This window comes from Oncorhynchus masou, chromosome 15 (assembly GCF_036934945.1).
Source record: "Oncorhynchus masou masou isolate Uvic2021 chromosome 15, UVic_Omas_1.1, whole genome shotgun sequence".
NCBI lineage: Eukaryota > Metazoa > Chordata > Actinopteri > Salmoniformes > Salmonidae > Oncorhynchus > Oncorhynchus masou.
In genome coordinates this window covers 54,125,073-54,151,271 of record NC_088226.1, presented here as the reverse complement: position 1 = coordinate 54,151,271, position 26,199 = coordinate 54,125,073, and the positions used below count along the sequence as shown (strand labels likewise).

The 26,199-nt window shown below is 44.7% G+C and overlaps 1 protein-coding gene across 1 annotated transcript in view; it reads right to left on the bottom strand.

Moving 5' to 3' along the window:
* Window positions 1-1,226: 1,226 nt before the first annotated feature.
* LOC135556458 (A disintegrin and metalloproteinase with thrombospondin motifs 10-like) overlaps window positions 1,227-26,199 on the bottom strand; it is a 64,144-nt gene continuing 39,171 nt past the window's right edge. The window contains exons 17-25 of the mRNA XM_064989684.1: window positions 14,431-14,554; window positions 10,791-10,871; window positions 9,145-9,308; window positions 8,926-9,052; window positions 5,708-5,837; window positions 5,264-5,468; window positions 4,838-5,014; window positions 4,359-4,533; window positions 1,227-4,243 (exon numbers count right to left, since the gene is read on the bottom strand). Of these exons, the coding sequence (XP_064845756.1) occupies window positions 4,134-4,243; window positions 4,359-4,533; window positions 4,838-5,014; window positions 5,264-5,468; window positions 5,708-5,837; window positions 8,926-9,052; window positions 9,145-9,308; window positions 10,791-10,871; window positions 14,431-14,554 (1,293 nt within the window). The 3' untranslated portion in view covers window positions 1,227-4,133. The remainder of the gene's footprint in view (window positions 4,244-4,358; window positions 4,534-4,837; window positions 5,015-5,263; window positions 5,469-5,707; window positions 5,838-8,925; window positions 9,053-9,144; window positions 9,309-10,790; window positions 10,872-14,430; window positions 14,555-26,199) is intronic.

The window sequence follows — 26,199 nt, the reverse complement described above, 5'->3', positions numbered from 1 at the left end:
AATTCTCGATGCATTTATTAACAATGCGGCATATTTATTCACTGTAATATATTCATTTCAAAGGTTTTAGATGGGGAACGGGGGCATGTTTCTATAGTAATTAAAATACAGTACATATCTGTAACATTTAGCATGTGAAAACAACAACAAACAAACAATATTATCCCTCTTATTTGATAAAACAGTTTGTCTCTGAGGTCACACCATGACCATGGACACAAATGGTTCAAAATTGAAGGCAAAACGTACTTCGTTTACATATTCAGACAGTCAAATAGGACACCTTGTTTCATTAAAACAGTTCTGTTATGTTATTGGTCAGATAGTGAAGCAAAGCATCAGGTAGTGTGCTGACAACCTGTTGTATCAGAAATTGTTAACAGATATGTGTCCCATACCCAGTTACTAAAGGTGGGGAAATAAATGTTTAACTTCTCTTCTCACAAACTGATATAGCACAACTGTGACTTTGGCACCAACCTCAAACAAAACCATTTTGGTAACACTTTACTTGACACCCGGCATCATAACAAGTTATGACACAATCATATCCATGTCATATGTCAGAACAGCTGACATAACTTGTCATAACCTGTCATAATAAGGACATAACACTGTCATGACATATATTTAGACCTGTCGTGACATATATTGAGACCTGTCGTGACATATATTTAGACCTGTCGTGACATATATTGAGACCTGTCGTGACATATATTTAGACCTGTCGTGACATATATTGCATTATTTTATGGCTGGTTATGACACCTACACAAGTGTCAAAACACACAAAACCTCCCACACAAGGCAAAACATTCCATTACACCAGAGCCTACGCGTCAACACTATGTTAATGTTATATATTTTTTGTTGTTGAAATTTACCATATTAAATTAGCATTGTAATTGCGCACACATTGATGCACCTACCCCATTGCTCTGTAGCTGAATACTGAGATGAATGCAGGCCCAGATTTCAGGAGCAGGACAAGACACCCTCTTTTTGACTGATGACTGATAAGGGCATTTATGATTCTGATGGTCATAATGCTTCTTGACCGTGTCATAAAGTGTATATTCTTAGTCCTAGTAAAGTGACACATGATGGTCATAATGCTTCATGACCGTGTCATAAAGTGTATATTCTTAGTCCTAGTAAAGTGACACATGATGGTCATAATGCTTCATGACAGTGTCATAAAGTGATTTAAAATATGATGAAAAAAACACGACTGTAAAGAATTTATTACAACAAAGGATTTAAGAAACAAACTTTCAAATGAAAGGAAACTTCTTGGCAGAAAATAATCATTTGAATAAATGTTGGTTTTGACACTCTTATGTAGGTGTCATAACCAGCCATAAAATAATGCAATATATGTCACAACAGGTGTAAATATATGGGTCATGACAGTGTTATGACCATATTATGACATGATTATGACCATGTCATAATGTGTTATGACACTGGGTGTCAAGTAAATTGTTACCACCATGCAATATTCAACAGAATGACATCCAACAACGACAACAATTAGCTAAGAAATAGCACCATTCAGAAGCACCATCAGGAGAGTAATAGCAACCTAGTTACTCCAATAGAAATCAGTTCCTTCATTGAGAGCTGACATTAAGGGCTGGTTCTGAGTGCGAGCCCAGTAGATGGATGAATGTGTAAGAAGGCAGTTACTGTACATGTAGTATATTAGAGACAAGTAAACTGGTTGACCATTAAAGGCACAGTAGGAAGACCATGCTATCAGAGAGAATGATCACTCAAGGCCAGGGTGCATGGGAGGGTCTCTGTTCCGATGTAATCAGAGGTGGGAGGTGGTTGACTCAGTGATGAACACTGTGTTTCCACTCACTGTATACGTGACTAATACAGACTACCATGTAGCATTGTTCACATTGATGAGGCTATGGTAGGGTTGCCTGTATCTAAACATGTACAGTAAGTACTACAGTATGAGAGAAGTGTTGAGGTTTGCTGCTGGACGTGAACTGAACCAATCATTTACCAGCCCTCGCTGGGTCCCGTAAAATGGCAAGATAGAGGCGAGTAAACTGTTATGAACACGGACCGGACCGTGGATCGAGAGTGTTAAGTAGAGTCTTCAAGACAAGTCCCAAATAATGAACATACATTATCCCTATGACTACCGTAGTCAGACTTTGTGCAATTCAAACCCTTTTCAAAAAGATTTTGTTCTGAGACAAAGCATTGACAAGATAACTTAGAAGACCAAGTGAGTTGGCAACAGCCACCAGATAATAAACATTACATTGGGTAAGTGACAGTAAAGTATCAGAACAGTTTCATTTGTACAGTGTAGATTTAGTGTACACATAGAATAACGTCTGTAAATATACAAGTAAAGGTCTGTATGGACAGAGTGGATCAGGGTAAGACTGAGCCACTGAATAAACAACAGAGAAACACAACTAAGCTGAACAATGTACTTTGGCCAGTCCTGTGGCCAGCATGGCAATAGTAGTAGCACCAAACCCTTAAAGGATATACACTACATTACCAAAAATATGTGGACACCTGCTTGTCGAACATCTCATTCCAAAATCACAGGCATTAATATGGTAATATGGAGTTGGTCCCCCCCTTTGCTGCTATAACAACATCCTCTCTTCTGGGAAGGCTTTCCACTAGATGTTGGAACATTGCTGCGGGGACTTGCTTCCATTCAGCCACAAGAGCATTAGTGAGGTCGGGGACTGATGTTGGGCGATTAGGCCTGGCTTGCATTCAGCGTTCCAATTCATCCCAAAGGTGTTCGATGGGGTTGAGGTCAGGGCTCTGTGCAGGCCAGTCAAGTTCTTCCACACTGACCTCGACAAACCATTTATGTACGGACCTCGCTTTCGCACGGGGGCATTGTCATGCTGAAATAGGGCCTTCCCCAAACTGTTGCCACAAATCTGGAAGCACAGAATCCTCTAGAATGTCATTGTATGCTGTAGCGTTAAGATTTCCCTTCACTGGAACTAAGGGGCCTAGCACGAACCATGAAAACAGCCCCAGACCATTATTCCTCCTTCACCAAACTTTATAGTTGGTTAGGTGCACTGGAGCAGGTAGGGCTCTCCTGGCATCCACCAAACCCAGATTTGTCCATCAGACTGCAATGGTGAAGCGTGATTTATCACTCCAGAGAACGACGTTTCCACTGCTCCAGAGTCTATTGGCGGATAGTTTTACATCACTCCAGCCGACACTTGGCATTGCGCATGGGGTTCTTAGGCTTGTGTGCGGCTGCTTGGCCATGGAAACCCATTTCAAGAAGCTCCCAACAAACAGTTATTGTGCTGACGTAGCTTACAGAGGCAGTTTGGAACTCGGTAGTGAGTGTTGCAACCGAGGACAGATAATTTTTACTCGTTATGCGCTTCAGCACTCGGTGGTTCTGTTCTGTGAGCTTGTGTGGCCTACCACTTCACGGCTGAGCCGTTGTTGCTCCTAGACATTTCCACGTCACAATAAAAGCACTTACAGTTGACCGGGGCAGCTATTGCTGGGCAAAAATCTGACTAACTGACTTGTTGGAAAGGTGGCATCCTATGACAGTGCCATCTTGAAAGTCACTGAGCTCTTCAGTAAGACTATTTTACTGCTGATGTTTGTCTATGGAGATTGCATGGCTGTTTGCTCGATTTTATACACCTGTCAGCAACAGGTGTGGCTGAAATAGCCGAATCCACTAATTTGAAGGGGTGTCCACATACTTTTGTATATATAGTGTACGTACATAGCAACAGAGAGATATCCCAGCAGCTCATCTGGTCTTCACAGCAGTGCCCCCAAAGCTGGTATAAGATAGGGCACTTTCAGAGTGCGGGATAAAAGTACAGTTCTCTCTCTCTCACCCTCCCGCCATCTACTTCTCTGTCCACGGATGTCAGGCAGGCTGCTCTGCGGTGCGTTGGCTGGGCCGTCCCTCCCCCCTGTGGAATGTGCAGCTCAGTGGGTCTGGTCTGGGCCCGCTAGGGGTGGCTCCTGGTCTGGTCTGGGCCCGCTAGGGGTGGCTCCTGGTCTGGTCTGGGCCCGCTAGGAGTGGTTCCTGGTCTGGTCTGGGCCCGCTGGGGATGCCTCCTGGTCTGGCTCTCGGTCTGGTTCAGGGGTCAGTGTCCTTGGCAGGTCTTACAGCACATCTGTCTGAAGTAGGGGCGGCTGCAGAACTTAAACCTGAGCACCAGGGGGCAGTACGCCACTGTGTTCACATCTTTGCACTCTGGAAGGGAAAAATATATAAAATACTCAAATTAAAATAAGGAACCACTTAGATGGATATTTAGCCTGCAGGAGAATACAGTGAGAAGGTAATTAATAGAGAGTTGAACTTTGACCTTCGGGGTCACCCTCGGGGATGTCCATGGGTAGGCTACTGAGGTCACATTTGCTCTTGCACTGTTGCATGGCTGCCGGGCGCTGGAGGTCTGGGCACTCATTGGACGGCTGGCCGGTTTGTGCGAGACACTGCACAGAGCGCTTCTCCTGACCCAGACCACACCTGGCCGAGCACTGACACACAACAGAGAGAGAGAGATAGATAGAGAGAGAGAGGAGAGAGAGAGAGAGAGAGAGAGAGAGAGAGAGAGAGAGAGAGAGAGAGAGAGGTCACCAAACTAGGAGTACACGCAAATAAGCCATAGCAAAGATGGATAATAGATCACTTTACAAATCTGAACAGGAATGATTAACATTGTCAAGTATTTTTTCTTCACTTCACTAGATCAAACAAGAGGACCTAGGAGGTATAGCTGAATGAGAGTAGTTCAATACATAGCAGAGCCCAAGTTAGTCCCAGCAAGCCCCCCAGCCTTACCTCTCCCCAGGGCCCTGTCACCCACATGGGTGGTGGGCAGCGCTGCAGGTTACAGCGCACCCTGGTGGTGGGACGCCCATGCTTGGGACACTGGGACTCTGGCAGTATGTCTCCACTCTCCCCACGCTTACACAGAAGGACACGGTGCCTGAACCCTGGACCACAACTGGGATTACACTGGGGGGAGGGAGATGGGGCAGAGGTTATTCAAGTCTGAGAGCTCTAACCTCTACAGCCTCAGAGCACACCCGTACAGTACAAAGCCCAACCAGCAGGTGGCATTGATTACACACAGAAATGTTGCATAGGTACAGAAAGTGTCGAGGTCAGCAACTACTCACTTTTTTTCTTAAAATCTCTAGATTCCACTAGTTAGATTAAATACAACATAGTTGGGTTAGTTTATGGGGGGGGGGTCTTTTATACCTCTGACCAGTCCAGGGCCAGCCACTCGGGGGGGCAGGTGTGGTTGCTGCAGGGTTCAGTGAGAGGTGGTCGTGGAGGAGTACAGGCGCTGTCGTCCTGGACCTTCTCCTCTGTAGGAGAGATCTTCCTCTTACACAGCACCTCTCTGGTCCTCAGGCCCCCGTTACAGCTGCGACTGCACTCAGACCACACCCCAGACCACCAGCTGGGGGAGACAGACACCCGGACAGATCTTAGTCTAGCAGGATGCTATACTGTCCCACTACAACACACGTGCATACACACATAGACACACACACACACACACATACTTAAACTGCGCATATAGGTTAATTTCGTTACCAGGTCAGAATGTTTTAAGTTGGAGCAACAGCCCTAGCAATGGGGGGGGCTTCACACAGAGGAGCTTCACACAGGCCGTGGGACTGATACACTGACACTCACCTTGGGGAGCATGGCTCAGAGTTGCAGGCTCGCTTCTTTTCTTTGGGTTTGCTCTTCTTGTCACAGAAGTGGTTGTAGACCACGGTGTGATCCGTCTGCTTCTTACACACGACCTGCTGGGTCTGACCACCTGACAGACAGAGGGAGGTTAGAACACTTTTAGAATACAGTCAGAACTCCTTTGGTCGTTCATCTGATGCAGCTCACACTGTGCCCTTCACAGTGTACAACTTGTACAAGCCCTCCTCCATTCACTTGTTTTGCTGACATAAGGTCAAGTAAATTTGCTTTTAAGCAAAGTAAATGAGTTCTTATCAGGCTAGCTGCTTTGGATCATTAACCCGCGACAGAAAGAAAGCAAAGTTTGCCTAAGACCCGCATGAACGCCTGCAGTTTCACCAACCCCACAGTGCCTCTGTTCATGAACATTCCATTCCCATGTTTCCCCAGGGTCAATGTTACGTTAGGAAAACTCTGAAGCCACCAGTGTGTGTGTGTCATGTATGAGAGGGAATATGAGAAAGCCTATGAGAAAGTGATGGGTATGCACTGTGCACGTGTTAGTATTTGTATTTATTATGGATCCCCATTAGCTGCTGGGGTTCAGCAAAATTAAGGCAGTTTATACCATTTTAAAACAATACACAGATTTCAGAACACACTGTGTGCCCTCAGGCTCCAACTCCACCACTACCACATATCTACAGTTCAAAATCGATGTGTATGTGTGTGTATAGCATGTATGTTATTGTGTGTGTGTGTGTGTATATGTGTATGCATGTGTCTGTGCCTATGTTTGTGTTGCTTCACAGTCCCCGCTGTTCTATAAGGTGTTTTTCTATCTGTTTTTTTAAATCAAATTTGACTGCTGGCATCAGTTACTTGATGTGGAATAGCGTTCCATGTAGTAAGTGCCTGAGTGAGTCACTGAATCAATGTACTGTCTATATAGTGTAACCAGCCCTGCACAGCAGCTAAATGAGTCAAAAAATAATAATAATAATAAGCTTATATTTGTCATGTTATACACTTGTATAAGCGCAAAAAAAAAAATGGTTTCTTGCTTAACCCAATTCCCCCCTGAGAATCGCGCAGGGAGTGGGTCACTGCCAGGGTCACCATTGTCCAGTGCCCCTGGAGCAATTGGGGTTAACCCTTTACACTCGTACCTGCATACGGGTTATAAATGGCAGATTTGGTCACTGATAAACGCCTAAATTGAACAGCATTGGCAGTACAGTAACATTCTATACACGACATCAGAGCTCTGGCTCTCCGCTTCACAGCTCTGTATGGGTTTTGACTGAAGGCCGTTCTGAACTTGAGCGCCGCACACAACAAGAAGTTGCCTAATTCCTACCCCTAATTCGGCAACTATTGAAAATGTTTTCTTGGCTGAGTAAGAGAAATGCTGTAAATTAAGAGGATAAAATTTATTTTGAAAGATGAGACGTTGAGGATTATAATAAATACTGCTTCGATATCATACAAGCTCATGGGCTCTCATGAAGTGTTTGTTTTCGTTTTTTGTTTGTTTTTTTGTGGCAGAACACCCTCGAGTCCAAATGTGCACCTCATATTTCCATATGATAAAACTCATGCTATATACAGTGTCAACGTTTATGATAGCTATGTTTGATGTACAGTTACAAGATGACATGCTGTCATACCCTATGTTGTTCTAAACAGAATGAGCCTATGTTTGTCTATTGTGAAGAAAATTTGCCACGGTGACCGATTTGCCGCTGAACACTCACCTGAACTCCATTCTATGCACACCACAATTACGATCCGTTTCTCTGAATTGCCATTTGAAAGCCTGTAAGGTCATATTTTATAACTCAGCTTGTCGTGTTGACAATAGAACAAGCTTTCAAATTATGCCCACGGTAGGCCTGTGGCAGTCATAAAATTGTAAGTCAGTGATTGTCAAGCAAATAACTGACGGTCTCACGGTAATTGACCGTTAATTAAAGTAAACACATTTAGCAACTCCTGGCTTCCACGAATAGCCTACAATCACTGATGCAGACCTTTGGAACATCTACGTTTTATATGTGTGAAATTTGTTTTGAATTAGAATGGGCCATTATCATGCACCTGTCTGGAAACAGGGGCAGCGGGAGAAAATACATGTCATCTATGCACTTAAATAGCGAATGGAGGACGCTTTTCCCGTGGTACATTTTCATGCCAGCCAGGTTGGCTATACTCCTGTTGTAAAGAGAAGCAATGTGCTTAATATTAGGAATGTTGAGAAATTAAATATAGTAGGCTTAGCCTGTAGAAAGCTGATAGGATCCTCCTCTTTTTAAGAGGCCATCACCCTTTTTTTCCCTTTATTTAACTAGGCAAGTCAGTTAAGAATAAATTCTCATTTTCAATGACGGCCTAGGAACAGTGGGTTAACTGCCTGTTCAGGGGCAGAACAACAGATTTATACCTTGTCAGCTCGGGGATTTGAACATGAAACCTTTCGGTTACTAGTCCAAAGCTCTAACCAGTAGGCTACCCTGCCAAACCTGTTCTGTCACGTAATTGCATAGCCTATAGGAATGTTGTGCAACATGAGCACATGGGGTCTCATGAAGTGTTTGATTAGATTTTTGATTACATTTGCACTGATGTCAGAGTGATTAGAGGGACAATAGAGTGATGAGTACCAGGCAGTTGGCAAGTTTGGTAGGTTACTAATAACCATCAGCAGCAACAGTTAGGAGAAGCCTAATTACCGTGACTAAACGGTCACGTGGAATTTGATTGCCTTCATGACTCATGACTGCAGGTGTGGCAATAATACAGTCACCGTAACATCCCTATGCCCACCTAACCCAGACTGAGATTTATAAGGGCACAGCAACAGACTTGTCATTTTATTCTTCACCTGGTCAGCTCAGAGATTTGAACCAGGGATATTTTGGTTACTGGCCAAACCCTCTAATCTCGAGGCGACCTGCAGCTCAAGAATATGAAATTAATATTGGCTAAGAGATTTATCTGTATAAATATGGCTTTGTGTGTATTTATCAACCCTCAAAATCAAATTAAATCAAAGTTTAATGCTAGAATACACTGTTTAGCAGATGCCATAGCGGTTGCAGTGAAATGCTTATGTTACTAGCTCCTCATAATGCAGTAAAATCATCAATCAATCAATGAGTAGGGATAGAGCCAATGTATAGTACAGTAAAGAGTATTAGAGCCAGGAGTGGTTGTACCCCCAGCGCAAAGTGCAGAGCAGCGGGACCAGGATGTGTAGTGCCAGGCATATCCACTCAAAAGGTTTCTGCTGACTGGAGGGTTGAAGCGGTAGTGGATCCCTGGGTTCTCTTCCCTCACCAGTACCTACACACACACGCGCACACACGTCACATATGTTGTCACATAGAATGATTAGCGTAACAAACACACAGTAACACACATAGCTAGCCCGTTACCATGACGATGATGGTCATGTTGGTGGGCCCCAGGGCCTCCAGGGTCTCAGGTTGGTCAGTGGGCCGGCGGTAGTGGAAGGTGGTCCCTGCGATGTCGAACCTACGAGGGGTGTCGATGGTCAGCTTCCCATTGATGAAGAACTGTTCTCCTTTACTCTTCAGCACTGGAGCAGAGAAGAAACGAAAGCATGTATAGGTCCACATGGAGAAGTGACGTTTTCAATTATAATCACGGAAGCGGGGAACGGAAGCAATTTTCCCCCATTGAAAGCAGTTCAGCCAAGCCTGATCTCAAGCAATAACGGCACACATAGTTTAAAATAATGTTTATAGCTCCCGTCCAAATGTCGTGAATGATATATAGTCATGTCATAGTCACCAGTCAACTCCATTACACGCAAAAGTTACTTCAACTAAAACCAGTGAATGCTAGCAATGGCTAGCTATTCTACCACTATTCCCTTATGAGTGATAGCATGCTAATAGCACACCCTGCACACAAATATGTATATATTTAAGGGGTATGCAGTAGGTTGATAACAATATCGCCAAAGTACACTACATGGCCAAAAGTATGTAAGGCCTTACCCAAACTGTTGCTTCAAATTTGCAAGCACAGAATCATCGAGAATGTCATTGTATGCTGCAGAGTTAATATTTCCCTTCACTAGAACTAAGCCCGAACCAGGAAAAACAGCCACATACCATTCTTCCTACTCCACCAAACTTTACAGTTGGAATGCATTTGGGTAGGTATGGTTCTCCTGGCATGCGCCAAATTCATATTTGTCCGTCGGTCTGCAAGATGGTGAAGTGTGATTCATCACTCCAGAGTCCAAAGGCGGTTAGCTTTACACCACTTCAGCTGATGCTTGGCATGACTTGTTGGAAAGGTGGCATCCTATGACGTTGCCACATTGAGAGTCACAGAGCTCTTCAATAAGGCCATTCTACTGTCAATGTTTGTCTATGGAGATTGCATGGCGGTGTGCTCGATGTTATACACCTGCCAACAACGGGTGTGGCTGAAATAGCCAAATTCACTAATTTGAAGGGGGGTCCACATGCTTTTGTATATGTAGTGTAAGACACTTTATGTTGTTTCCTTTATTTTGTCAGTTACCTGTGTATGTTATGTGTTAGCATGTAACTGTATGTATTTTGACATTTGCATAATTTCTGATTATTTTTACTCGCTACGCTCTTCAGCACTTGGCGGTCCCGTTCTGTGAGCTTGTGTGGCCTACCACTTTGTGGTGCCATTTTTAAAGCCACTAAGCCCTTCAGTGAGGCCATTCTACTGCCAATGTTTGTCTATGGAGATTGTATGGCGGTGTGCTTGATTTTTTACACCTCTCAGCAACGGGTGTGGCTGAAATAGCCAAATCCACTAATTTGAAGTATGTTACATCAGACATTTCATACAACATTCCCAGATAATGAGAAAACTGTCATGGTATATAATCTAAGAGACTGAACAATTCGGGCAGGTAAGTATTAGTCAATTATAATAACAGCATTGATGATGTGACGATGCACTTACATTTTCATTCCAGTTTTGAGAGTCTGAATGCACACTAGAGAATAGAACATGAGTCATAACAGTATAACACATTGCGTGACACAGAAGAGACATGAACTCTCACCTAGGAAGTTGAGGGAGACGTTGAGCTCCTGGATATGAATGAACACGGATCCTTTGGGGATTCTGACCACCTCTTCATAACCTGGGATGGGATCAAACACACCCCCACACACACAAAGAAAGAAGAGAAAGGCAAGAGGTGGAGGTTTAATTCACTGACATACTGGAGGGAGAATGATGTATAAGTAGTGTTTTACTCTGTGGGACTTCAATGGAATAAGCAGAGCCTTTCGGATTCCAACCAAATTCCTGGGCAACGTTCAGCTCCTTTGCTAGAGTACAGTAACCATGTTTGAAGCCAGGCTGTGCTGTCCAGCCAGCCACCACAGCCCTGTAAATAACTTCAGCCTTGCATAAAAAAAACAGAATAAATAATTTAATAATCCATTCCAATGGTGCGACCGCTGAGGAAAGGAGAGGCTTGGCTTTTGACCCCTCTCTGGAGTAGCAGTCGGTGCTGTGAGTAATTTCAGTAACCCAGCTCTGTACTTGCGGTTCCTGGCGGCCGGAGAGGGAGAGGTTTTTCTGTTAACAATCAGGGGCCTGTGTGGTAAACATAGAGCCAAAGAGCAATAAACCCCCAGCCCTTAACCCCTGAGTAACCCTCCACCACTGCCAGAGTTACAGACTGCACAGACTGCGCGAGAGAGAGAGAGAGAGAGAGAGAGAGAGAGAGAGAGAGAGAGAGAGAGAGAGAGAGAGAGAGAGAGAGCGAGAGACATATGGGGGGGTTGAGAGATGAAGAGCAGGTAGACTACACAGATGGAGAGGAGAAAGAGAAAACCTAGAAAGATAGATGAGAGAGAGCAGCTGACAGAGAGATGGGGGAGGTGATAACTCAGGTGAGAATACAGACACCAGATGGGAGTAGTAAGGTTGCAGAGGCACAGGAGAATATGGCACCATCATCACTCTTAAGTGTAAATCACTAGATAGAACAACCTCCCCATAACATCAGCCCAGAACAACCTCCTCAGAACAACCTCCCCAGAACACAAACACTTGCCCAGAACACCTGCCCAAAACACCAGCCCAGAACAACCTCCCCAGAACACCAGCCCAGAACACCAGCCAAGAACACCTGCCCAGAACAACCTCCCCAGAACACCAGCCCAGAACTCCAGTCCAGAACAACCTCCCCAGAACACCAGCCCAGAACTCCAGTCCAGAACAACCTCCCCAGAACACCAGCCCAGAACTCCAGTCCAGAACAACCTCCCCAGAACACCAGAACTCCAGTCCAGAACAACCTCCCCAGAACACCAGCCCAGAACTCCAGTCCAGAACAACCTCCCCAGAACACCAGCCCAGAACTCCAGTCCAGAACAACCTCCCCAGAACACCTGCCCAGAATTCCAGTCCAGAACAACCTCCCCAGAACACCAGCCCAGAACTCCAGCCCAGAACAACCTCCCCAGAACACCAGCCCAGAACACCTGCCCAGAACAACCTCCCCAGAACACCAGCTTTGCTGCTTGGTTAGTGCCTGACAACTAACCCTATTTAAACCCTCCTAGGAGTGAGGATTGGTCTGAGCCTCAGAGACATAAAAAAAACCTGTAGACATGACTGAGCACTCTGTGGCTCATAAATCAGCCCAGACCCAGAATAGACCTGTCAGGCGGTCGGGCAGGCTGTAGGCCCAGGCTGAGATGGCCATTGTGGTCCCAGCCACTGAGCTGCGGCCACCTCAGGAGGGTGTGTCCACTCTGAGGGTTCCAGAGGGGGGAGGTAGATGGGTGGAGAGAGGAGAGCTGCTGCTGTCGTGGAGGGAGAGGGCCTAGAATAGACCTGTCTGGCTCCGCAGTCGCAGGGCTACCACAACCCACACTGGCTGAACTTCACCTAAAACTGTCTGCCACGTGCCCACCTGCAATCCCCCCCGAGCGGGTGCAGGAAAAACCCACTCACCCCTCCCTCCCTGCAGCCTTCCCCCCCCAAAGGAAAAGAGAGTTCATGGTCCCCTTATTATAAGAGCATATTTAGCTCCGGAGTGGTGCAAACGGTCTAAGGCTTTGCATCTCAGTGCTAGAGGCATTGCTACAGACCCTGGTTCGATCCCGGGCTGTATCACAACTGGCTGTGATCGGGAGACCCATAGGGTGGTGCACAATTGGCCCAGCGTTGTCCGGGTTAGGGGAGGGATGGCTGGGGGTAGGGGAGGGTTGGCCGGGGGTAGGGGAGGGTTGGCTGGGGGTAGGGGAGGGTTGGCCGGGGGTAGGGGAGGGTTGGCCGGGTTTAGGGGAGGGTTGGCCCGGGGTATGGGAGGGTTGGCCGGGGTTAGGGGAGGGTTGGCCGGGGGTAGGGGAGGGTTGGCCGGGGGTAGGGGAGGGTTGGCCGGGGGTAGGGTAGGGTTGGCCGGGGGTAGGCCGTCATTGGAAAATAAGAATTTGTTCTTAACTGACTTGCCAGGTGAAATCAAGGTTCAATAAAACAAAAAATAAAAGAAGGCATAAGGTTTATGCAGTATCACGTATGACCCACGGCTCTATAATTGGACAGAGGACCACAAGCCTTCCAACCGTCACTATGATGGAATGATGGAACCGAGACCTCGGGAGTGTCTCCTGATCAGAACTGAGCAGCTATAGGCTGAGCCTTCCTCAAGCCCTCGACAACCGCTTGGTTTTCTAAGAGACTCTGATGGTTAATTCTGTGTCATCTGGTTGGGCTGTATCAGTTTTCCCCTGACTTGCTTCCACAGAATTCATCACGAACCATTAATCACGGCCAAAGTGTTTAGACTGGAATAGGTACCGGAAAAAAAGGTCATTCTGCACCTACAGGAGGGAGGGAAGGGGGGGGGGGGTGTTGGCAGGGCAAGGCACATGTACTGTAGATATTCACCAGTAACTCTATATGATTAACTGTTAGATTAAGTAGCTCATGCAACTAGAGAGCTCGCATGTGAACAGATAATTATACATTACTTTCAGAATGTCTGAGGACTCCTAACTCACATTGCAAGGCAGTAGTCCAACACATATTTAGCTTGTGTCAGAATCCAAATGCACAAATGCATGCACGCGTTGTTAGAATTTCCATAAAACAATTAGGTTGCATAATCTCTCTTGTGGATGCCTCAAACGTAACTACATCTCATTCTCAGAACGTTGCTGGAGCTCCCTGGTCCAAAACACAGGCCCTTTCTTCTTTGACGTTTTATTTGTGTTTTTCAGTCCTATTCCCCAGTCTAATTGAGGTACAGTATGTGCTATTGGCCTGTTCTAGAAGTGGTGTTGGAGGGAGTGGAGCGTGCGAGGAGAGAAACGCAGCAATAAGGGTTTTTTAAAAGGAGAGACGTGTCCTGCTACCAAGCCTTGGAAAAGAACAGTCCCCTCAGTGTCTGTCAGTCCATGCCTGCCCTGCCCGAGAGAGGGGCCCACCACCCCCCCCCCAGCCCTGGGCTCTCTGAACCCCCCACTCCTCAGCCCACAACCCCCTTACTCAGAGAGTTATTGATACCTCCTGCCACTGCACTACCACAACTGTGCCCACATACTGTACTGTATGCTGGGGTTTATAGTGTAACTCTTACTGTAGAGACCACCATAGTGCAGTAAGCTTCAAAGAACAGGATTAAGATTTCTTCCTAGCAGTATTGTGGTGAAGGGACTCCTGCTCTGTATGTCACACCGTACCTCCTTCAGGCAGGGAGTCATTGAAGAGGCCCTCGATGGCCTCACAGCTGCTCCCGTCACCCCCGCACATCCGGCAGCGGTCCTCGCGCACGTCCGAGCTCAGGATCCGGTCACAGCCCACGTGCTGCAGGGAGACAGACAGGGGTCACAGGTCAGAGGGAGCAGGCAGAAGGAAAACAGAGGGACACAGACACAACCACTAGCCTCTATAGAGAGAATAGAACACGGCACATAGTACTTTCAGCAGCAGAAGTGATGCTGATTGCAATGTTTCCCAGGTGCCTGACTAAAACACTGACACTACAGGATGCCAGGAAACGTTCCTAAAACACAACCTGTACTACCAACAGTCGGTTCAAGCCAACATAAACACAAATGTAGGTCTAAATTGACTCCTGCGCTGTACAGTAACTCTAACATGTGAATGGATGGATAGAGCAACCCTGGGGCACTTCAATGGGAGGACAGACACTTGTTCCAAGCCGGGCCCCAGCCCTTCAGACTGCTAGACTCTGGGCTCTGGGACACGTCCCCTGGTGAGCCTGGGCCAGGCCAGGCAGTCTACTTCAGCCTGCCCATGTTAGGAACATGTGTTCTTTGAGCGACCACTAAACGCCATGTGTTTCCAAGCCCACATCTCTCTCTCGCTGTTCCCTCTCTGTCTCTCTTGCCTCAAATCAAACTCTCTGGATCCTGCAAACAATTCTTACATTTTTATCCTCACTGTTTTCGTCTTTTTATGTTCACAATATATATAAGAAAAAGATGGGGGAAAGAAATAGGGAGATATATAATAAACTGTGAGAAATAATGACAGAGAGTATGATGCATCGTAACTTTACCCCTATTTACATGTACAAATGACCTCGACTAACCTGTACCCCGCACATTGACTCGGTACCGGTACCCCCAGTATATAGCCTTTTTATTGTTATTTTATTGTGTTACTTTTTATTTTATTTTGTACTTTAATTTATTAAGTAAATATTTTGTTAACTCTATTTCTTGAACTGCATTGTTGGTTAAGGGCTTGTAAGTAAACATTTCATGGTAAAGTCTACTACACCTGTTGAATTCGGCGCATGTGACAAATAACATTTGATTTGATAGGGAAAGAAACAGAGAGAGAAAGAAAAAGAGCCAGATAAGAGAGATGAGAAGTGAGAATTCCAGAATAGGAGAGACCCAGAAAGAGAGAGAGAGTAAGAAACAGAGAGAGAGAGAGAGAGAGAAAGAGAGAGAGAGAAAGAGAAAGAGAAAGAGAGAGAGAGAGAGAGAGAGAGAGAGAGAGAGAGAGGGAGAGGGAGAGATAGAGGGAGAGTGGCCAGCGGCTGCTGTGAATGTGTGTAACAGCCAGCAGTGCAGACAGCTGAGCTGGTGGGTCACTGAGTTCCTGCTGCACACAGAACAGAACAGGGCAAAACAGAGGAGAGCAGGAGAGGAGAAGAGAGAACAGAGCTGAGCTGTTGATAAACAGGTTTCTCTCTGAGTCTGGACGAGCCCAGAGACTCCACTCCCAACCCCTCCATGTGCCCAGGCCCTGAGACTGCTCCAAACAAAGCACAAGAGAGCAGAGTGATGGGCGTTCAACTGCCTAATGAAATCCAGCTCTGCTCCACATAGCTGCAGGAAGCCACAAAACAACAATTCAGATGTTTTGTGGTTTGGTGTCATTCACTGCAGCAACTGTATCTTGTTTTTTCCTCCTCCCCTCCTGGTCCAAAGCCACTCCGCTTCTTGACAGGCTCTGAAGCCATCCAAAAACAACAGGACGGGGGAATAATTGGCATTGTTTGTGTGAGCAGTGAGCACCACCATCTGAAAGGGACTACTACTTCAGGGAAAATCCATTTGAATTCAATCACTTTTTGACAGAATCCCTTTTGATTTAAACAAAACTTTCCAGATATGTTTGCCCATGGAAGAAGTGGTCAGAAAGTGCCATTTTGGACCTGAATGACAAAACATTCAGGAGATAAAGATGCTCAAACCATACCATGAGACATCCATGTCTTCATCACTGGAAAAGATAATCAGTTGAGTTTTATATCATTTAAAAGTTTACAAACAGTGTGGTCAAGCTATTTTATTATTTCTTGAAAAACATTAGGAAAAAAAATATGTTTTTTGTGTGTAGTATTTAAACCTTTAACGCCAATATTTAAAGTGACGTTAAACACAGATTGTTTAAAATTGTTGGAGTAAACCCTATTTCCCATCATCTAAGTTTTTGTGTTTTGCCGGTTGAGACACAACATGCTCTTGAATACAGGTCGGGTGTCATTTCAATAATAGAAATATAATTAATAGAATGGACCTATCCCTTTAGACCACTGCAATTTAGTTGGTACACCATTGGAGTGTGAATTGAACTTTTACCTTCTAATTACTACCACAAAGATGACTGCTGATCCACCTACCATCAAATGTTAACTGAAATGGTCATGTATATTCTATTGTCTATATTTCTATGATTTCAATAGGTTTCCTATGGAAGATTGACAGTATAACTTAAAACAACAGATATTCCCATTCAAGTCAAGATTCTCTGTGTGGAACTCCAACCGTCTTTGTGGTACCATTTGAACATTGAAATTTCAATTTGATTCCGTTTTAGTACATTTATTTACTGCACCCTGTGCGCAAAACCCATGTGGAATTCCTGGTCTCTGGCAGCGTTTGGAACTGCTGATCTGTGGTGGAGAACAGAGTTCATCTCAGCCTATGATGCCCTTCAGTCACTAGACTTTATGGCCCCGATGGAGACATGGATCAACCTAGAGAACACTGCAACTCCAGCTGCACTCTCTTCATCTGACTACGTTTTCTCTCATAGTTCGAGAGCATCTGGTCATCGCGGTGGTTGCACAGGGCTGCTCATTTCTCACTCACTCACTTTTCCATCTTGTCATTTTAATTCTATGCTGTTGTGGTGACCGTATTACCGCCAAACCAGCACTCATGAGTCATGACCTCAGTAACATTCGACATGACCATTGAGTCACCATAATATCCTTTTATGCAGTCAGGACATGTGTTGGTAGTATCCAACTCCTGGTACTCAGGCCTCTATTGTCCCTCCATCTGGTCCTAATGGCCTGGTAATCAAGGCTCTATTGTCCCTCCTTCAGGTCCTAATGGCCTTGTACTCAGGGCTCTATTGTCCCTCCAGTAGGTCCTAATGGCCTGGTACTCAGGGCTCTATTGTCCCTCCATCAGGTCCTAATGGCCTGGCACTGAAGGCTCTATTGTCCCTCCAGCAGGTCCTACTGGCCTGGTACTCAGGGCTCTATTGTCCCTCCATCAGGTCCTAATGGCCTGGTACTCAGGGCTCTATTGTCCCTCCATCAGGTCCTAATGGCCTGGTACTCAGGGCTCTATTGTCCTTCTAACCACTCTGACATCAATGCAATAAAAAAAATCACATCAAACACTTATCATCAAAACAGTATTGTGGTTTCAAAACTCACCTCACTGTATTCAACAACAGGTTGAAACTGAGTGGAAAACATGGTCATTGTGGATGTTGTTTCAAAGCCTAACACAACGAAATGGCCAGCGCTTTGTAAGGTGAAGATTCATTCAAAACACAATATACATATGCAAAGGTCTACATGAGCCCAAGTCTGAAAAAAAACAACAGAATTAAAATAATGATTGTGGAGTTCGTTATACAATACATTCCCTACCCCCTTTTTATACTTTTACTTTTGATACTTAAGTACATTTTAGTATTTACTTTTGATACTTAAGTATATTTAAAACCAAATACTTTTAGACTATTTTAATGAGTGACTTTCACTTAAGCAATTTTCTATTAAGGTATCTTTACTTTTACTCAAGTATGACAATTGGGTACTTTTTCCACCACTGCATACAGGGCAGAATATCACCTGTCACGCAGTGAGAGGCTTGGTTGATGTGGTTGATGGCACTGAGTTAAATAACCGGACCAGAGTAGCCGACCTGATCTAAAAGACAGGTCTTTTTTTCTCCTGCTCCTGTTCATGCCATTTGATAATGGGCCATTCTAAATCCAAACTAATTTAACATATTAGTAAAGACAATATTACATTGAGAATAGTCTGATGGGTGATATATGGTCACTTGATTAGAGAACAGTGTGTGCAGCCTGAGGCAACGAACACAGCTCAAGCTTTTTTGCAATTTTCTGAAATCATCAATATCCTTTACTCGCATCATGCAGTCCATATACAGTATGTTTTGATTTTCTAAGTCATTCTAAGGTTTGTATCATCTAAAGTTGTCAAATAACTCTAAATCTAGTGTAGCCTTTAGGACCTGTTTCAAATCATCACTTTTATGTTCACCATTCATTCAACCTTCATATGCCTTCATTTCGACCTTCATTCGATCTTCATATGTCTTCATTCGACCTTCATATGCTTTCATTCGACCTTCGTATGCCTTCATTCGACCTTCATATGCCTTCATTCGACCTTCGTATGCCTTCATTCAACCTTCGTATGCCTTCATTCAACCTTCGTATGCCTTCATTTGTCCTTCATATGCCTTCATTTGACCTTCATATGCCTTCATTCGACATTCATATGCCTTCATTCAACCTTCATATGCCTTCATTCGACCTTCATATGCCTTCATTCAACCTTCATACTCGCTCCGGAATGGGAAAAACATCCTTTCTATTTTATTCAGCTAAGTTCAATTATATTCTTCTTACTATAAAACAATGACACAGGACTTATAAGCATATCTTGTCAGCTAAAGGACCAAGCCTACAGCTTATATCATGGTGCATAGCCAGATAACATACACAAGGCCAAATCATATTCTGTTCATCTGAAATACATCTGAAATATTTATTGTTATGGTGTATATTAAATAGATGTATTAGACTGGTTAAAATGTACATGTTCCAAAGGCACACAGCAGCAGCTTGTGTGTGTGTGGGCCTAGAGATGCTAAATGAGTTTGTTTATAAATTGTCAATTACCATGAGACATGCAGTCTTTTGCATGACAATAACTAGCCAACAAAATGTCATGACCGGCACAGCCCTATCTGTCACTGTCATTTGTCCACTTAAGCTTAACATAGCTGTCATCTACCACCCACCAGGTGCCCCATAGTGAGTTCCTCACTGAGCTTGAGACCTTGATAATCTCATTTCCTGACAATGGCTCACTGCTCTTCATACTGGGCGACTTCAACCTCCCAACGTTGTTTTCCCCCCTTTGCCTCTTTTGACCTCACCCTTTCCCAGTCTCCTCCCACTCACAAGGCAGGCACTACGCTTGACCTCATCTTTACAAGAGGCAGTTCGTCTACTAATCTCACGGCAACCCCCCTTCAGCTCTCTGATCACCACTTTGTTTCCTTTTCTGTCTCCCTCTCCTCCAACCACTCAGTCCCTACCCAAAATGGTAATGTACCATCACAATCTTCGCTCTTTCAATACCACTACTCTCTCCTCTTCTATCCTATCATCTCTCCCTTCTACTAAATCCTTCTCCCTCCTGTCTCCTGATTCTGCCTCTTCGATCCTACTATCCTCCCTTTCTGCATCCTATGACCTCACTAATCCTGCGACTAGTGACGTCTGGCCCACCGACAACCTGCATCACGTACTCTCACTATTGGTGTCCCCCAGGGTACGGTTCTAGGCCCTCTCCTCTTCTCTCTATGCACCAAGTCACTCGGCTCTGTCATATCCTCACATGGTCTCTCCTGTTATTGCTATGTGGATGATACTCAACTACTTTTCTCTGTCTCCCCTTCTGATACCCAGCTGGAGACACAAATCTCTGTGTGCCTGGCAGATATATCAGCTTGGATGTCGGCCCACCACTTTAAGCTCAACCCCAACAAGACAGAGCTGCGCTTCTTCCCGTGGAAGGCCTGCCCACTCCAAGACCTCTTCATCACGGTTGACAACTCCATGGTGTCACCCTCCCGGAGTGTAAAGAACCTTGGCGTGACCCTGGACAACATCCTGCTGTTCTCTGCAAACATCAAAGCAGTGACTCGCTCCTGCAGGTTCATGCTTGTGACGTCCCTCCCCTCTGTCTGCTGGGATCTCCTGTTTGGTAGTCTGTTGTTGCAGGAGGCCAGTGGGCAGAGCTGGGAGGATTGTCAACTGATATGGCACACCTGGGCAGGTTTGGCCTGCAGACTATAAAGGGCGGCCACATCAGCCAACACTCTCTTCCCTGACTGGCAGGCTGGCTTCCACCACCTTTTGGTTGTCTGGTCTGTTTTCACCATACAACATGGTAAACGGTAAAAGTGCTGAGTTAATTGAACTCATTGAAAGTTATTCTGCACTGTTGTCTGATACGCCCTCTCGTACTCATCTCATTGAGCATGATGTTGATGTCGGAGATGCTTAGCCAATAAGGCATCACTTCTACCGTGTTTCTCCTGACAGGCGCAAGCACTTAGACGCAGAAGTCAAGTACACGTTGGATAACGATATTGCTGAATATTCTTGTTCCAGTTGGGCTTCCCTTTGTCTGTTAGTCGAGAAGTCTGATGCATCTTTTAGGCCATGCATAAACTTAATAATCTTAAAGTTAACAACATTACGAAGAATGATTCCTTTCCTCTTCCTCTTATGGAGGATTGTGTTGATCAAGTGGATTCTGCTAAATTTGTGAGCAAGTTTGATCTTCTAAAAGGGTACTTGCAGGTCCCCTTGTCTCCTAGAGCTTTCATCACAACGTCTGGACTGTATTCTTATATAGTTATGCCTTTTGCTTTGCGTAATGCACCTGCAACATTTCAGCGCCTCATGAACCGTGTTGTCTCTGGTCTGGATGGATGTGCGATGTACTTGGAAGACATGGTAATTTATGGTGACACCTGGTCTCAGCATGTCCAACGTATTCAAGCATTATTTGATAGGTTGGCTTGGGCGCGTTTGACAGGTAATCTGGCCAAATGTGAGTTTGCTAAGGCAGCGGTCATTTATCTGGGCAAAGTGGTCGGTCAGGGTGTGGTTCACCCAGTGCATGCCAAAGTTGAAGCTATTGAGCAGTGTCCGCCTCCCATGACTAAGAAGGAGCTTATGAGCTTTCTCGGTATGGTTGGTTATTTTCAAAGCTTCTGCAAGAACTTCTCCTCAGTGGTAGCAACCCTGACCGACTTGCTTAAAGCTCAGGTGAAGTATATTTGGTCAGACAGATGTCAAGCTGCGTTTGAGAATGTAAAGACACTTGTTCTCTTCCCCAGTGCTTGTTGCCCCTTGTTTGAATGATCCGTTCATACTCCAAGTGGATTCTAGTAATGTAGGAGTTGGCGCTGTTCTGTTGCAGGCAGATGTCCAGGGGTGGACCGTCCAATTAGTTACTTCTCTAAGAAGTTTAACTCGTACCAGCTCAATTATTCTGTGTTAGAGAAGGAACCACTTGCGTTTATTTGGGCTCTCCAACATTTCAAATGGTTTGTTGGTTCAGGTGGCACCTCTCTCATGGTGTACACAGATCATAATCCCCTGATGTTTCTGCAGACCTTGCAGAACCCTAATCAGAGGCTTATGAGGTGGGCGCTGTTTTTGCAGCTGTACAGTTTGGACATTCGCCATATTAAGGGCAAAGAAAATGTCCTTGCTGATGCTTTGTCCCACGATCTCATGCCATAGTTCTTTGTTATTGTTTTGGGCAACTTGCCTGTCCTCTCCTGTCTCCCTCTTGCTTCCCCGACTCTGTCTCTATTTCTCTACCTCTTAAAATGTTCCTTAGGATCAGAGGTTGCTGAGGTGGGAGAGGGAGGGTTGTTTCTGTTTTGTTTTTGTTTCAGGTTTGTGGTGGAACACCATTCTTAAGGGGGGGGGTCGTCCCTCCCACTCTGTCTGCTGGAATCTCCTGTTTGGTAGTCTGTTGTTGCAGGAGGCCAGTGGACAGAGCTGGGAGGATTGTCAGCTGATATGGCACACCTGGGCAGGTTTGGCCTGCAGACTATAAAGGGCGGCTACATCAGCCAACACTCTCTTCCCTGACTGGCAGGCTGGCTTCCACCACCTTTTGGTTGTCTGGTCTGTTTTCACCATACAACACGGTAAACGGTAAACGTGCTGAATTGGTTGAACTCATTGAAAGTTATTCTGCACTGTTGTCTGATACGCCCTCATCTCATTGAGCATGATGTGGATGTCGGAGATGCTTAGCCAATAAGGCAGCGCTTCTAACGTGTTTCTCCTGACAGGCGCAAGTACTTAGAGGCAGAAGTCTTGGTCTGCAGGCTATAAAGGGTGACCACATCAGCCAACACTCTCTTCCCTGACTGGCAGGCTGGCTTTGTCCATCTTTTGTTTTTTTGGTATGTTTTCACCAGACAACGCCCTCTCCACTCATCCACACACCGCATACACTACTGATCCTACAGACGTCCACAGCTTATGTTACGTTTTGTAGTTATTATTTAGTTTCATAAATGTATTCCTTTTTACGTTTAAGTCATGCATGGCCTCCCTTTGTTGTTCCTCTAATCACTCTGACATCAATGCAAATGTAATCGAAAATCTAATCAAACACTTCGAGAGCCCATAAGTTCATGTTGCTCAACATTTGTATGGGCTTGAGAAAACAGTATAAAACAGGAGGATCCCATCAGCTTCCTATAGGCTAGGCCTACTATATTCATTTCTCAACTTTCCAAATATTAAGCACATTGCTTTGCTTTACAACAGGAGTAGCCTACCTGGCTGGCATGAAAAGTAACTGTGGGAAAAGCGCCCTCCATTTGCTATTTAAGTGCATAGGTTGAAATGTATGTTTTCGACAGGTGCATGATAATGGTCCAATCAAAACTATTTTCACACATATATTATGTAGTATATGTAAAGACTAGATTAAAATGAGAACAGTCTGATGGGTGACAATATTATCACTTGTGAATGATGTATTACCACTTATCATCACTAATGTTATCACGTATTATCACTGATGCCCAGCGAGTGCACTCTAAGGCACGAATAAGCGTATGCCTTTTTGCTTTTTTTTCTATTCATAGTATTACACATCATATAGCCTAGCCCATAGACCTATATGTTTTGCCAAAGTTTGTATCACAAATAGTCAAATAGCCTACAGAACCTAGTCAAACATATATTCTTATAAGCCCTTTCAAATCAAATCAAATGTTATTGGTCACATACACATGGTTAGCAGATGTTAATGTGAGTGTGGTGAAATGCTTGTGCTTCTAGTTCCGACCATGCAGTAATAAACAACGAGTAATCTAACCTAACAATTCCAAAACTACTACCTTATACACACAAGTGTAAAGGAATGAATAAGAATATGTACATATTGTCACGCCCTGACCTTAGTTATCTTTGTTTTCTTTATTATTTTGGTTAAGTCAGGGTGTGACAAGGGTGGTATGTGTGTTTTTGTCTTGTCTAAGTTTTTTTGTACATCTATGGGGTTTTGGTTTGTCTAGGTATATATAGGTCTATGGTGGCCTGAATTGGTTCCCAATCAGAGGCAGCTGTTTGTCGTTGTCTCTGATTGGGGATCCAATCATCAACCTATTTAGGTTGCCATTTTCCCATGTTGGTTTTGTGGGTTATTGTCTATGTGTAGTTGTATGTCAACACTCGTTGTTAGATAGCTTCACGTTTGTTTTGTGTTGTGGTTTTCCCTTCATTAAAAGAAGGATGTATGCTTATCACGCTGTGCCTTGGTCTCATCAATATGACGAACGTGACACATATAAATATATGGATGATCGATGGCCGAACGGCAAGGCAAGTAGATGCAGTAGATGTCATAGAGTACAGCATATACATATGAGATGGGTATGTAAACATTATATAAAGTGGCATTGTTTAAAGTGACTAGTGATACATTTATTACATCCAATTTTTAATTATTAAGTGGCTAGAGATTTGAGTCAGTATGTTGGCAGCAGCCACTCAATGTTAGTGATGGCTGTTTAACAGTCTGATGGCCTTTAGATACAGTAGAAGCTGTTTTTCAGTCTCTCGGTCCCAGCTTTGATGCACCTGTACTGACCTCGCATTCTGGATGATAGCGGGGTGAACAGGCAGTGGCTCGGTTGGTTGTTGTCCTTGATCTTTTTGGACTTCCTGTGACATCGGGTGGTGTAGGTGTCCTGGAGGGCAGGTAGTTTGCCCCCAGGGATGCGTTGTGCAGACCTCACTACCCTCTGGAGAGCCTTACGGTTGTGGGCGGAGCAGTTGCCTTACCAGGCGGTGATACAGCCCGACAGGATGCTCTCGATTGTGCATCTGTAAAAGTTTGTTTTTGGTGACAAGCCAAATTTCTTCAGCCTCCTGAGGTTGAAGAGGCGCTGCTGCACCTTCTTCACCACGCTGTCTATGTGGGTGGACCATTTCAGTTTGTCTGTGATGTGTACCCCGAGGAACTTAAAACTTCCCACCTTCTCCACTACTGTCCCGTCGATGTGGATAGGGGGGTGCTCTGCTGTTTCCTGAAGTACACAATCATCTTGTTTTGTTGACATTGAGTGAGGTTATTTTCCTGACACCACACTCCGAGGGTCCTCACCACCTTCCTGTATGTAGTCTGTCTCGTCATTGTTGGTAATCAAGCCTACCACTGCTTTGTCGTGTGCAAATTGATGATTGAGTTGGAGGCGTGCATGACCACGCAGTCATAGGTGAACAGGGAGTACAGGAGAGGACTGAGAACGCACCCTGGTGGGGCCCCAGTGTTGAGGATCAGCGAGGTGGAGGTGTTGTTTCCTACCCTCACCACCTGGCGGTGTCCCGTCAGAAAGTCCAGGACCCAGTTGCACAGGGCGTGGTCGAGACCCAGGGTCTCGAGATTAATGACGAGTTTGGAGGGTACTATGGTGTTAGATGCTGAGCTGTAGTCGATGAACAGCATTCTTACACAGGTATTCCTCTTGTCCAGATTGGTTAGGGCAGTGTGATTGCGTTGTCTGCGGACCTATTAGGGTGGTAAGCAAATCGCGTGTGAAAACAAGAGTTTTGACTGGTCGCTATTTATAAGAGGATCCCAGCTTTCTCATGCTGCTATATTTATTGCTCAATTCTTAAAATGAAGCACATGAATCAACTTTACAACCGGTGTAGTCCATATAGGTGGCACGTGAGTTCCAAGTTTGGGGAAAAATTCCACAAATTAACTTTTAACAAGGCACACCTGTTAATTGAGCTGGTTGAGAGAATGCTAAGAGTGTGCAAAGCTGTCATCAAGGCAAAGGGTAGCTACTTTGAAGAATCTAAAATATAACATGTATTTTGATTTGTTTAACACTTTTTTTGGTTACTACATGACTCAACTATCTCATCCCCATATAGTTTTTTTTTGGCTTCTTTGCTCCCCAGTATCTCTACTTGCAAATTCATCTTCTGCCCATCTATCACTCCAGTGTTTAATTGCTAAATTGTAATTATTTCGCGACTATGGCCTATTTATTGCCTTTACCTCCCTAATCTTACTTAATTTGCACACACTGTATATATACTTTTCTATTGTGTTATTGACTGTAAGTTTGTTTATTCCATGTGTAACTCTGTGTTTGTGTTGCACTGCTTTGCTTTATCTTGGCCAGGTTGCAGTTGTAAATGAGAACTTGTTCAACTCGCCTACCTGGTTAAATAAATCTGAAATATATACACTGCTCAAAAAAATAAAGGGAACACATAAACAGCACAATGTAACTCCAAGTCAATCACACTTCTGTGAAATCAAACTGTCCACTTAGGAAGCAACACTGATTGACAATAAATTTCACATGCTGTTGTGCAAATGGAATAGACAACAGGTGGAAATT